Raw genomic sequence first — 14,289 nt, 5'->3', positions numbered from 1 at the left:
TATTCTTACTTATTGATATTAACGTATGTTTATATAATATTATTTATTTTATTTATATCATATTATATATATATTTGTAATATTAATGTATCACATCTTCTTCCATGTTTTTAAAGGCTACGCAGTTGCCGACATGCCCCAAAAAGTTGGACTTGTGCAAGGCAGGCTTATCAAGGGTCCCCGACAGCGCGATTGCTTTCCCAGCAATAGAGGAGCTCGCATTAGGATGCAACCAGTTCACTAACGTTGATAACAATCTGAAGCTTCTGCACAGGTACACTTTCTACATCCACATTAATAATACAAAAAAACTTATTTAGTTCTTTCATTCGGTTTTCATGACTTCTAATTTTCTCCTATCATTGCGCGATTAAAAAAAAAGTTAAGTAGTGGCCGAATACCCTCCGACTTTAATTTAATTTAGAGATTAATAAGAAAAAGAACCGATAAGAAAGACAAAAGGAGAAATTAAATTAATTCTTGCGGAATATCGAGAGTAATTAGAACGCGGATGGATTAACCTTCTTCTTTGATAAGAGTAATGAAAAGCGTATGAGTATCCGCACAAACGCGGCGAGACTGGAGGGAAACTTTAATTGGTAGTTAATTCGTAACTCACCATTCCTCTACACAGGTTTCCCAAACTTCATGCCGTCCATCTGGAGAGCAACGATCTCCACAGAGTCCCGAGGGAACTGCTGGAGCTGCCCGCGCTGACCTACCTTAATCTCTCGGACAACAAGATCGAGATAATTCCAACTGATATCTGCCGGCTGATCAAGTACGTGTATAACTTTATACTTACGTATTTATCTACCTGTTTTGCCTGTAAGAAAAATAGATTAAATTAATAATCCCCACTTAAATGGAAGAGATCTTCTCGCTTGTTTATTCTCCATTATCAGAAGAGATTGATGCTTATCAGACATGCATAGCAGATATCTGTAAGATCTTTTTATCTGTGTTATATCACTTGTTTCTTATTTAAGTAGACTTTGATTAAAGCATTGTGATTGATCGTGCTTTTTATCCTAGAGAGTGTTATAAGAAAACATGATCGTGATAATCGGCTCCTTAAGAATCCTGACTCGTTTCTTTCCAATTATTTCTTTATTAGCGGTCACTGCAACGGGATATATATTTTATTACTCATTGTCAACACGGAGGGTCGTATGCATTAATGTGCCCGTGGTTAAATTTTCCCTTCGTATAACCTGATTTATGCGCGTCGATCTACGAGTACAATTAATTACCAACACATTAATCACGCGCGCTATTGTCGATCAGCGCTGATAACGGGCTCGTGTGGAGAATCAACGCGCGTGATAATGATCGAATAGTGCTGTTAATTCTCCGGTTTCCCGAAAAACGTACGACGGCTGCCGATATGAGAACTCGAGAAACATATAATATCGATTATTGAAAATTGTACAATACATCAAAATGATTTTAGTCCTTCCGTTCTCCGCAAATGGAGAGTCATGTATTGAATAATTAAAGTATTGTATAGCCAAAATGTATAAATTTCTTTGGAAATGAGTTTTAAATGTGTCCACTATATATATAGTCATTGTTTCTTCAATTTATCAAACAAATTTTTAATCATTAAACAAAAATAAAAATAATTAAATAATTGATTAGTTGCATGATAACATAAACACAATTTTTATTCTTTGTGTTACATTCTTTGTTCAATTTATAAGACTATGTGTAATTTGTGCTTTAGAATACTTTGCATCATTGTGTTCGAGATATTATAAAGATCTCACGAAGAAATGATAAGTTTCTTAGTTTCGCGCAACTTTAGACAACGCAAAAATTTGATTTTGCGAGGGGGGAGCGCACAATCGAGACGCAGATTACGTAAAGTTTCTCGAAAACCGCTTTCCACCGACCGGAAATGAGGATGCCGAGGGGGGAGGAACTACGGGGTGTGAACACGACGATGTCGCTGCACGCGCGCACACACGCATGGAAGGTAAAAGTGCTTCTCGCACAGGTTCGCCGGTGAGCTCAAAGACGAATTTAGTCTTGATGATCATTACGGATAGGAGACGCCCCTTTCTGCCCCTCACCCACTTTTCCGAGATGGTTATTTAGATAAACGAAAATCTCCGTTTAACCGCCATCAGGGGCATAATCGACGCAAGTTAATGTAGCTTTAGTGCATCCCTGACCTCTTTTTCTAAATCTGAACAGAATCTACACAATGTTAGAAGATACATCTGATGTCTACGATATTTCTTATCTAAATTCTGAAATATTATTTTTATTTTCCTCAATACTGCCAAGCAATTTTCAATTTATTTTGCAAAGAAACAAGCGGACTGCGTCTCTGATTGAATCCACGCGTTTCTACATTTCGCGTTTCTACATTTGATTGAATCCACGCCTGCTTCCTAAATATTTCCATTTTCTAGAAATATAATTTCATAGATATCGTAAAATTAAAAAAAAAAACACCAAACTCTACGTAAACACAAAGAATTGTATTTGCCTAGTTAATATATTAGTATTACTAGAAATGACGAAGACGAATAGTATATGAAATTAAATGCTTGTTTTTCTCTCGAAACGGGTCTTCACGCGCCGATGCTTTCGATTACGAACCACAGCGGCGTGGCGCAGTATTTCTGGAAATTTACGTTCGTTTAAAATTACGAGGGTCTCGCGAGATCTAATTGTCCGGGATGAAACACTCGCCAGGCCAGACATAAGTTTCATAGACATTCACCTCTTCTTGGCTCGCGTGCGCCGGTTTCCACCTGAGCCTCGCCGTCTCGCGCCACTGCCTCGACGTACGACTCCTGCATGGTGTTGCCTAACCCCGTTCCACCGCAGGAAGAGTCGGGGCACTTTAAGGCAATTTTGCATGATTCACTTTCGACGATCGTGTCAAACGAAGCGCCCAAAAACGAGAGAAAACCGAATCTGAATTTAAGATTATACGGCTATAGCGCGATAACGCGAGTGCTTCCGTCGTTCCGGGCACAGTTGACCCAGATATGAGAACAAAAGGTTCTCCAAAGATAAAGGACCTTACGACGAGGATCATAGAGACTTGGATCTTTATAGGTTTTCTCGTATAATTAAATTCGCTTTTCATTTAAACACACTCGCTGATAACGCAGTTAATTCCCTTGTGCTAAAATCGTCTCGCTATTCATACAATATAATAATGGCATTATTACGTCGGCTTTTGAACAATTTGAATGTCCAAAATAGTTCTGTATAATTAAGCGTATTAAAGCACAAATATTCCTGAAATTATCCTGCGTCCCGGAATATTCAGGCAGATTTCGACGGATGGGCATTCGTGTCGCCCACATATCGCGCATTATGCTTCAAACGGCATAATTTGGCGACGTTATTCACGCGGAATTAAGGTATTATATGTAACAAGGATTTCACCGGCTACGCCGGCCATCGCTGATGTACTTACGGTCTAAGCCAAGCCACGGCGCATTATCGCTCGGTCCCGCTTCGTACACCGCGGCAGACAATTTCTGTTCTGTTACATCAGAGTGGTCAGCCAACCCATCCTCGGTCTTGCCTCCCTCTTCTTCCCTCGCCACAAGACGGTATCCTCAAGAGGAATAAGTTCGCCTTTCAACCGACCTCTTTAGTCCTCGGAAGAGCCGCCGCGAGTGTGCATCTCCGGCCGCGAAAATCGTGCCGCGAAAAGCCGCGGAGATCGCTTCCGAGTCGCCGCCGGAAATCCCGTGGTCGAGGAGATGGTCGGCGAAACTTTTCAGTCGATTAAACTCCTTAAAGTCCGCGCACGTCCGTGGGATCAGTGTTAAAAATCGGATCGTTGTGTCGTGAAAAATCTCAAATCTGCGGAAATTTAGGTCTCACCACGCAGGATACTTTACGCGTTCGATGGTGAAAGTTTTTTGCATGTGTGGCGCACGATTCGCAATTTACAAAATTTGCCTCGTAAAGTGATAATATCGTTCGCAGCGAGGACGTAATGTTCTTTACAGTGAGCCAAGATGTTCCAGGACTTTGCGGCATTCGGAGAAAACGTAATATTGGGAAAAAATCGTTAATATTGAGGGATTTTTAACATCTATACAGTATATCATTGTGCCTTTATATAACACGCGTCTTTATTCAATATAAACAATTATACAAAATAAAACATTATAAAAACTAATGTAATAAAACAAATCATGCCAGATACTTGTGGCGAAAAGTTTTAACATCTAAATATTTCTATACGCATGTACGATATATTATGAAAACGACAATAGAAGAAAAGAATTCACAAAAATGAAATCTGTGGAATACGTATAAAACGAGTATATTCTTCGAACAATATTGCTTGATAACAATCATATCTACCAAGCGTACCGAAGAAAGTACTTCGGTACTTGAACACTGCCTCGCTCTTGAGTGAATGTGTGCGCAGCAACATCACAAAGCAAGAAGTGCCAAACCAGGTGAGAAATAACGAGTGCACATTCTAAAATAAAGCGGCGATAGCCTCATAGACGCTATTAATATCACGATTACATATTTACGATCTGCCACAATCAATATTTATATAACGTTTTAATTTTTTCGCACCGTATTTTTATTCGTAATCTGCAATTATTTTTTCAATTATTATCGGTGCTATTTATTGATAACTTATACACAGAATTATTTAAAATATTTTGCAATCGTGAATATTCATTTAAACCTTTTCGAAATATTTGTCAGTTCAATATTTCTGTACTTTCTCCTTTTTATATTACTAAGGATACGATGTTTTAAGTATTTCTTTAAAACTTTTTTAATTTGTGAAGTTCTTGAATTTTTAATTGCATGTATATCGCGAAAACTAATTATATCTTCACGTGTTTTAAAGGATCAATTACAAATTGACTTAATGATTAAGGTATTAAACAAAAAGAACATGCAAAAAATTTTGTTGAGGTATATTATATATACTTAATTAGGTCTCAACAACAAAATAGAAATTTCAAATTTTATGCCAGATTAAACGTTTTTATTGATAAGAACCGCTACTTCTCTTTGATGGAAAAATCGAAAGTCTGTCCGATGACACAGATGCTTACTGCAACGAAGGTTTTCACTATAATTCGAAACTTTCTACTCAAGTGCACATCCTGTGGGCGGCTCGCTCGTTTAGGTTCACCGACTCGCGTGTCCGAAGCTTCGGGATACGATTCACAGTAGCTAAAAACTACACTGCTACTACGTCGCAAAAACTATAATTTACGAATGAACTCTTCCAGATACAAATTCTTCCTTTATTAGTATCTTAAGAAAAAATTATCAAGAATTCTCTAGAAATAATTTTATCAAACTATCCTGCGAAAAATAAACGAGTCGAAATTCTTTAATTTTATATTATATGCAGTATAATGATATTTTCTTGCTTTTTTCAATTAATTTATATTTTTGTAATAAATTTTTTATACGGTATCAAAATTTTATAATTTATAGTACCAAAAATAAAAATACATTAATTGTAAGGAAAATAAACAAACGAACTTAGTTAAATATGAAAAGAACATAAATGAAACGTACACGTTAACGTAAAGTCAAGTTGGGTTCTTTGGTTCTTAAATAAAAATAATAATTAAGAGTTATACTGAAAATATTAACTTTTAATAACACCTGAGTCTGTTAATTTCTTCGATGTAATCTTTACTTATTAAACATAACATCATCACTATGTTGCAGTTTGAAAGAACTGATCCTTGACCGTAATGCCATCAAGAACCTACCGGATGAAGTGACACGGCTGAGAAACCTGAGGAATATTTCCCTTGTCGGAAATTTACTCAACACCGTACCATCCTTTTTCAACATGCGAGCTCTCACTCTGACAGTAAGTTAGACTATCTTCCATAGCGTAATAAATAGTTAATAATAAATTACGCTTAATGCCAAAGAACTCTTTATGTGATCTATAAGTTGATAAGAATTGTACGAGGCAAGATGTAAATTGATAAGTTACTTCTGACAAAAATTCAAGACATGTTTCTTTAGAATTTTATATATCATGTAACACAGAACACGTTTGAAAAAAAAACGTAAATTAAAATGTATTGGGTGCATACAAAAATATTATGAATCCTAGATCACGGATGTCTGAAATAGATTTGATGTTGAATAGATAGATTATAAAGCGATAAAGTTTATTAAACTTCTAGTAAAAGTAACACTATTGTAAGCTTCTAGTGCGTGAATTCTAAGCTGCTTTTATTATTGATTTGTTCAATTCGTCCTTGAACCTTATAGCTTAGCTTAACTATTCACACGAGTCTGACACATAAACATTTCATTACTGACTATACCTATTATTGATTATACATGCTACGACAAAAATGTGTTTTACTTGTAATATTGTGTCGCTTTATTTTCGAATAAAGCGACACAATATTACAAGTAAAACACACGTTTTTGTCATGGAAATTTTGATAAAAATATCCAAAAGATTTTTATTACATTGTTATTAATATCTTTTAACTACTTAACTCCTTTAACTCCTATTAAATCTTTACGGTTAAGATAGCTTGTAATAATAGAATTAGCTATATATCTTCCTAGATAATTTATTTTTGAATTAATTTATGACCCAGTTTTCACTGGGTACCAAAAAAATTATTATAGACTCATCAATTGTTCCCCTCCACGGAAATCTTTAGTAAAAGGCGAAAGATTTATTCGTGTATTGAAGGGAAACCAGAGTATCGAACTGAAGTCATAACACTCCTTATATACACAAGAGACCGAATTTTACTTACGAGAGACATTCTGACCTGATAGACCTCTCTCGGCCATATCTAGAACTAAACGTTCAGTCCCTTATTATCTTGAAATGTACAGGGTGTCCCACTTTAAATGATCATTCTTCTCCAAAATTTTTATTTTCTTGCAATTTTAGAAGAAAATGTTTTAGACAAAAGTTGTATAGTTTGGAGGGGAACAAATAATGGTGAAATCAATTTTTGAAAAAATCTAGTTTTCAGGATTACGTGAAAGTTATCTTCATTTTTTGTTATGGAACACTCCATTTTTTATAACAGAATTTTGAGACAGAACAGTAGCTGATGTTGAGATGTTTCCAACGATCTATAATAGTTAATATTTTTGTTGAGAACTTGCGGAGATATAATCGTAAAGTATCAGAAAATCATATCTCGGCAAGTTTTCAACAAAAATATTAACTATTATAGGTCTTTCAAAACGTCTCACATCTGCAGCTACAAAATTCTGTTATCAAAAATAAAGTGTTCCATTCAAAAAATTGAATGATTTTTAAGTAATCCTGAAAAATTGATTTATTTTTAAATTGATTTTGCTATTTGTTCCCCTCCCCTTAGTCTAAAACATTTTCTTCTAAAATTGAAAAAAAATAAAAACTTTAGAGGGGTAATCGTTTACAATAAAACATTATTATATGCGCATGGGCTTTTAAATTTAAAATAAGTTTTAATTACAAATACAAAAGCAAATATTCTTGTTTAATTAACTTTTTTTATATAATGAAATGTTGATTCTCTGAATTCTATAAATCATGGCTTTTCAAAATTTATCAAATTTATTTATTTACATGGAGTTCTTAGCAAGTAATCGTAACATGTAAAATAAAGTATTATTCAATTATTATAATTAAAAATAATTTGTTTTTAATGTATAGTAAGATTACATTAACTTAATTAAAATTATAATTATGTAACATACGATCATGTGTATTTTTAAAGTATTGTATTATTAAAAAATAAATCATATATTTCTTGTAAATTTATGTCTTATCTGAAAATATTTAATAATAATGCAATATAAGATATAAAGAAAATAATCCAACATTCTGTTGATAAACATTAATGTTTATACTTGTATATAGCTTTAAGCAAACTGCACAAACAAAAATTTATCTTATTGTGTTGTCAGTGTAGCTTAATAGAATAATTTACTATGTACTTGCATTACAAATTAAAAATAATTTATTATAAACATTAATGTTAGTCACATTAGTGAAATATCATGTATAATACTTATACATGAAGATATGATTTAGAAAATAATGATAACACCATATAACTTACTATCAATAGTTGCTACAAGAAAGAAAAAATATTTGTACCTACTAAAATTTTTATTTTACTTGTAATCTAAAAAAACAATATTATTAATGATTTATTTAATGATTCAGTTTAATTTACATCATTTACTTGTTTCAAATCATTTATTAACACTATCTATTTAATAAAAGATTACTTTTATAATACATTACAGTTAATAATATATAAATACACAATAACATTAATTGAGAATCGATGTCTAATATTTTATATTACGTTGTGAAACAGTTATGATAGAAACTTGATGATAGACAAATACATAAAAAGAATGTTCATAAATAGGATAATCTCTTCGTCATTGCTTTAGACAATACTTTAAAAATACACATGATCGTATGTTACATAATTATAATTTTAATTGAGTTAATATAATCTTACTATACATTAAAAACAGATTATTTTTAATTGTAATAATCAAATAATACTTTATATTGTATTTTACATGTTACCTGCTACAAACTCACAGAACTTGCAACTAGCCCATTGATATTTGGCTATACCAGACAGCCCAGACAGCATTGAGGCTACGGTCAACGTGACGCTACAAATGCTTCGAAGCATTCCTCTTCTCTTTTCTTTCAATGAAGAAAGAAAGAGAAGAAGAACGCTTCAAAACATTTGTAGCGTCACGTTGACCGTAGCCTGAGTTGTCATGAATCATGGTAATAGAATGCTATGCCTATTATATATTTCAGTCCTAGAAGAAATTACTCGGAGAGCCATTATTGTAAACACCTATGATAATCTATTTTCCTAGATAATTTAATTTTGGATTAATTTATGACCCAGTTTGCACCGGGTACTAAAAAAAATTGTTATAGACTCATCAAGTTGCTCCCCTCCACGGAAATCTTTAGTAAAAGGCGAAAGATTTATGCGTGTATTGAAGGGAAGCCAGAGTATCAAGCCCAACTTATAACACTCCTTATATACACAAGAAACTGAATTTTACTTACGAGAAACTATCTAACCGAATGGACCTCTCTCGGCCACATTTACAACTAACACAGCATCCAATCCCTTACAGTCCTTACATGTGAACCTTCACATGTAAGGTTGTTCTTTAAAATAAGTTTTCAATCACAAAAGCAAATATTCTTGTTTAATAAAATTTAAAACAAAGAGAAAAACATATTGCTGAAGTTTTTCTGTACATTTGTTTATTAATTAATTATTTATTAGATTTTTTAAAGATAGCAAAATTTGGATTCTTTGAATTTTACAAATTATGGCTCCGCAAACTTTTTCAAATTTTTATTTTTATGATAATTTACAGGAAGTTCTGTCGAAGACAGATCATGGAAAATCTTACAAGGATGAGAAAACTAATCATAGCAATTTGCACAAGATCAATCTGAGGAACAATCAGCTGAAGGGAAACATAATTTTGGGAAATTACGGTGTAAGTTTATAATTACTAAATTTTTATTTTGTTTTATTTTCATATACTTGTTTTTTCTTTCTAATTCACTAATTTATAAATATAATAAAGCGCTTTTTCGAAAAAAGTAGGGTTAAGAAATAATTAATGTCAACTTGACATTTATTTTCTTTTTCTCTTTTTGCTTACAAAGAATCTGACGCATCTGGACGTGAGCGAAAATAGCATTGAAAAATTGGACATCAGTGCTTTGCAAGAATTGAGAAGCGTACGCTGCGGACGAAATCATTTAACGGAATTAACCCTTTGCGGCCGAAATCTTGTATCACTTATCGCTGGAAACAATAGTGAGTGTAGAATTTCATATACATTGTGCCGTAATATATAATGTACATATATTTTTTATTGATCGTTTAATTTTAATATATCGAGAAAGAACAAGTAAAAGCATTAAATTAGAATCAAAATAATTATTTCTTTTTTTTATAGAATTGAAGAAACTAACTGTCGAACCTGTGCCAACTAATTTGGAGCATCTGGATGTCTCCTAGTGAGTGAATGCAATATATCGACATTAAATCCAAAAATTATGAAATATTATTAATTAATCTTAAAAATTATTAATTGCTCCATGAAACTTTATCTTGAATCTATTTTGTATATTTAAGTTCTTTTTGTTTTTTATATTTTTTATTCTAGTACTTTAGCTGCTTTAGGCTAAAGACGAAAGTATCTAAAGATAATCTGCAATTTATTTAATACACGCTGTTTAATAGCAATTAAATACATTTTAACAAGTCATTTTAACATTTTAATATGTCATTTAATAATATATTAGTAGATTTTAGAATGTTTTTTTTATTATTTAATTTATTTTTATTTTACGTGAAACCTGTATTTGTTTTTTATTTCTCTCAGCAACAATTTAGACGCGTTACCGGAATGGACGACTGAACTGCCAGCATTGCGCGTCCTTTTCGCATCGCACAACGCTCTCACGGCTCTCCCGGACAGGTTGTTGTCGCAACCCTCGAGACTGGAAGTTCTCCATCTGCCTCACAACCGACTACAAGCCCTACCACCACCCAGGAGACCATTGAATATCGTCCATTTAACACTTCAGGGCAACATGTTGACCACGTTGCCAACCAGTTTTTTCGCGAACACCGAAAAGTAAGACATCGACCGTATAGTTTCATATATATAATTCAAATTTTGCTGATAAATAAATCCATACTTGCGTTTTAAAATTGTGACAAGAACACACAATAATAATAGTAATATATCTTATTTATATATGCAATAATTAATTACATTATCAGATCTGAAGAAAGATGTTCTCAAAACACATATTTAACCGTTGGAAATAAAGTTACGCAATGGAGTTACTTTCATCGTAAATATTTTGCTCGCAATAGAGTTTAGACTTCGAACTCCTTTCCAGGATGAAAGTTTTAAACCTCTCCAACAATCGGCTCTCCGAACTTCCGTATCGCGAAGAGGCCGGCAAAACTCACCAGGGATCGCACACCTTGGAGAAATTATATGTCACGGCAAATTGTCTGACCGATACCGCTCTAGATGCTCTCGCCAAGTTTACGTCTCTGAGAGTTCTTCATATCGCTTACAACACCCTGGACACGCTTCCGGAAAGGTGAGCCTATTTTTCTTTGTAAAGGATACGGGGAAAAACAACGATAATTCTATATCGGCTATCAGATAACAAAAATAACGGACGCAAGATACGCATATATAAAAAAAAAGATATTTCAGCAAACTAAAAGTGCTATTCGAGTATTGATATGTATAAGATATTCGAAATAATTTTATGACGTTTATCATTAAAATTGATGCGAAATTCTGCAGTTGCATAGCTGCGTGGGGCGATCTGGAAGAACTGGTGTTGTCCGGAAACCGATTGCAGTATCTTCCGGACAACGTGGCAAATCTACGACATTTGCGCGTGCTGCGTGTGCATTCTAATCGGCTATTAACGTGTCCCACCTTCAGTAGAACAACGTCCTTGAAGGTAAGATTCTAGATACAAGGCGTACGAATGTCATTTGTATCAAATAATTTGCATAAGTAAGGCGCGACTGATTGCGATCCAAACTTTCATTATATTCTTTTATTGATTCTTAAAAATATTAGTTAATTCTATTTACATATATAGAGTTGACTTGAGACAAGCGGAAAATTGCAGTAATTAGTTCTTTGAAACTTTATTAAATATAGATATAAAATATATATAAGTAAAGAATATATAAGTATATTTTATAAAAATGCATAAAAGCTGAAAATCAAGCTAAAATAGAAATACGTGAAATTTTTTAATATTTTTTTCTCCTTTTTTCCCCATTTTTTTGTAGCTTTGTTTTATTATTTGAATTTTTAAATCATAAAAAATTGTATTTATTTATAACTGAATTTATTATTATATATATATAATATCAAGGTCTTATTTTCGTGAAATATATTTTTGTTATCACAGAACAATTTTAATAGAATAATTCTGTAGTAACGTATAAATATACTTTATAAAACTACAATATTTGGAAAGTGACTGTTTTTATAAATAACATGTGTCAACGTAGAAAAATATAAATACAAAGGGCAATAAAAAATATTAATAATACATATAGCTGAAAAATAAAAGCATAACAAAATGAAATATTTATTTCGTCCAGGTGCTGGACATGGCGCACAATCAATTGGACAGGGTAAATCTGGCCACGTTAGTACCACCGCAACTGCAATTTCTCGATATATCCTGCAACTCTCGACTGCACGTGGATCCGCGACAATTCCAAGACTACCGATCCCAAAGACCGATATCATTGGTGGATGTGTCTGGACAGAACAGACCCAGTCTGCCATCTCATCCGCATCAACAAGAAATCGTTGCGGCGGAAAAGAATACCGAACAACCATGGCGATTGGGTTTCTCGGAAACTGCCGGTTCGCGTGAAAAGTAGGATTATTTATTTATATGTATTTATTCCCTCAAGATAGATAAATTGCAAAGGAGAAATAGATAAAAAGACACTATTTACACTTATTGAAAGAAATTTATTTTTACAAAAAATATCACAATATTACTTATTTTCTGCGAAGCAAACAACTTTATATTAAATTGTGCATTTCGACAAGTTGAAAATCTCATATTTGCACATATTTCCCAAGGCTATACATTTCCCAAGTGCGAATGCCGTCCTTTTGTAACATCGAGGGTCTGTTCGGCATATTCGACGGTGGTTCCAACCAGGAGGCACCTAGCGCCCTTCAAGAAATGATCCCCCGTCTTTTGCTGGAAGAACGAACGATCCGAGAAACATCAAAGGAATATTTGAAATACACCCTGCTGTCGGCACATAGGGAGCTCAAAGAAAAGGGCCAAAAGTACGGCGTAGACGCAACTCTGGTTCACGTAGTAAAACTGCCGTCGCAGCAAGGATATCCAAAATCTTCGACCAAATATTCTCTGAGAGTGGCTTCTACCGGAGAGGCCAAAGCTGTCCTCTGTCGAGCCGCGGGTCCCTTGACCTTTGCCAAGTTGAAGAAGGCTCAGACAGTTAAGAACCAACTTGGTAATGCTGCCATGTTTCCATTAGTGCTGCCCGATCCGATATACGAGGAAGTAACGCTGGAGGACGACGATGAGTTTGTCATAGTCGCTAATCGGAGATTATGGGAGGTCCTGAGTGTCCAGGAGGCTGTGAGGGAGGCCAGAGCCGAGGCCAGTCCTGTTCTGGCCGCCAAAAGGCTTCAGGATCTGGCGCAGGCTTACGGCGCGGAGGACAATTTGAGTATCATCGTCGTCCGATTGGCAGGACCGAGTCCGGGCGACATGGATCAGCTCATGCGTGAGCTCAGACATGCCGTTGGTAAAAACAGAAGCCAAAACGATAGCGTGTGTCCTTGTCCTTGTTGCGTGCCGCCAGCGGCACATAAGCCACCGGCTGCCTGCTGCTGTCACGCGAACGAAGGCTATTATCTTAATGGCGTGTTAAAGAATATTGTAGGCAGGTGAGGGAAATACATGTGCTGTTCCAAATTACGATGAAAGATAAATTGATATCATGAATTTGCACATCGAAACATCTAATAATAAGATAAAGTAATATTTATACCAAAAAATCAATATTTATACCTACAAACTTTCTGATAATTAATTATATGTTCTATATTCTATAATTCTATATTCTGAGTCTAAGCATTTAAATAATCATTTTTTTTATCCTGAAAGAAATGTTGCCTTACACATTTTTATTGCACAACAATACGTCAATTAAAAAGTATCGATTAGTTAAAATTAAGATCTTAATTTTTGAAATTATTACAAATTATCTCCTTTATCGGAAGTTTAAATTTCTTCTTGTTCTTTTTACAAAAAATTATGTATATAATTTTTTTACTAGAACAATTGAGAACTGAGAATTTAATTATTTCTAAAGAAAAGTTCCGATATATTGCTATAAAATTTATTTCACGGCGTTTGCAGATCCAATAAGGTACACGGTTCCGGAAGGTACTTCAAAAACTCCAGATCGACGCAGGAGAACGAAAGTCCTCCATACAGAGACGACCGCAGTTCGCCAAGTGGGCAGTCCGATCAAGCCAGTGACAGCACTTTCAAGTCTCGTCATCCATCCGGAAGGATGTGGTCCGGAAGTGCGGCTGCCAGGGCGACAAATAAGGCTCATCAAAGTGTTCTCATGCAGGAAAATGGTCTTCGAAAAGTAAGTCGAGCTCTTTGTTGATACTCTTGTGCGAAAAAATATTTTTACAAAATCGTACGTTGGT

At 34.2% G+C, this 14,289-nt stretch overlaps 1 protein-coding gene, 1 long non-coding RNA gene and 2 other non-coding genes across 6 annotated transcripts in view; 1 reads left to right on the top strand and 3 right to left on the bottom strand.

Moving 5' to 3' along the window:
* Phlpp (PH domain leucine-rich repeat protein phosphatase) overlaps positions 1–14,289 on the top strand; it is a 45,561-nt gene that overhangs the window by 29,787 nt on the left and 1,485 nt on the right. For all 3 annotated transcript variants that reach the window (XM_071774430.1, XM_071774433.1, XM_071774431.1), the window contains 12 exons: positions 117–274; positions 635–781; positions 5,698–5,845; positions 9,382–9,507; positions 9,680–9,833; positions 9,976–10,036; positions 10,405–10,659; positions 10,931–11,140; positions 11,353–11,515; positions 12,174–12,457; positions 12,670–13,512; positions 13,988–14,225. In XM_071774430.1, the coding sequence (XP_071630531.1) occupies positions 117–274; positions 635–781; positions 5,698–5,845; positions 9,382–9,507; positions 9,680–9,833; positions 9,976–10,036; positions 10,405–10,659; positions 10,931–11,140; positions 11,353–11,515; positions 12,174–12,457; positions 12,670–13,512; positions 13,988–14,225 (2,787 nt within the window). The remainder of the gene's footprint in view (positions 1–116; positions 275–634; positions 782–5,697; positions 5,846–9,381; positions 9,508–9,679; positions 9,834–9,975; positions 10,037–10,404; positions 10,660–10,930; positions 11,141–11,352; positions 11,516–12,173; positions 12,458–12,669; positions 13,513–13,987; positions 14,226–14,289) is intronic.
* Positions 146–4,439, bottom strand: LOC139810678 (uncharacterized). Its single transcript, XR_011731459.1, has 3 exons — positions 3,443–4,439; positions 620–826; positions 146–283 (listed from the first exon to the last, which is right to left on the bottom strand). It is a non-coding gene; the product is annotated as an uncharacterized lncRNA (long non-coding RNA).
* LOC139810839 (U5 spliceosomal RNA) lies at positions 6,593–6,711 on the bottom strand. Its single transcript, XR_011731494.1, has one exon. It is a non-coding gene; the product is annotated as a U5 spliceosomal RNA (small nuclear RNA).
* Positions 8,888–9,008, bottom strand: LOC139810840 (U5 spliceosomal RNA). The gene has a single exon (XR_011731495.1). It is a non-coding gene; the product is annotated as a U5 spliceosomal RNA (small nuclear RNA).

The sequence above is a fragment of the Temnothorax longispinosus genome, chromosome 3 (genome assembly GCF_030848805.1).
Source record: "Temnothorax longispinosus isolate EJ_2023e chromosome 3, Tlon_JGU_v1, whole genome shotgun sequence".
NCBI lineage: Eukaryota > Metazoa > Arthropoda > Insecta > Hymenoptera > Formicidae > Temnothorax > Temnothorax longispinosus.
This window is presented reverse-complemented; position numbering and strand designations above follow the sequence as displayed.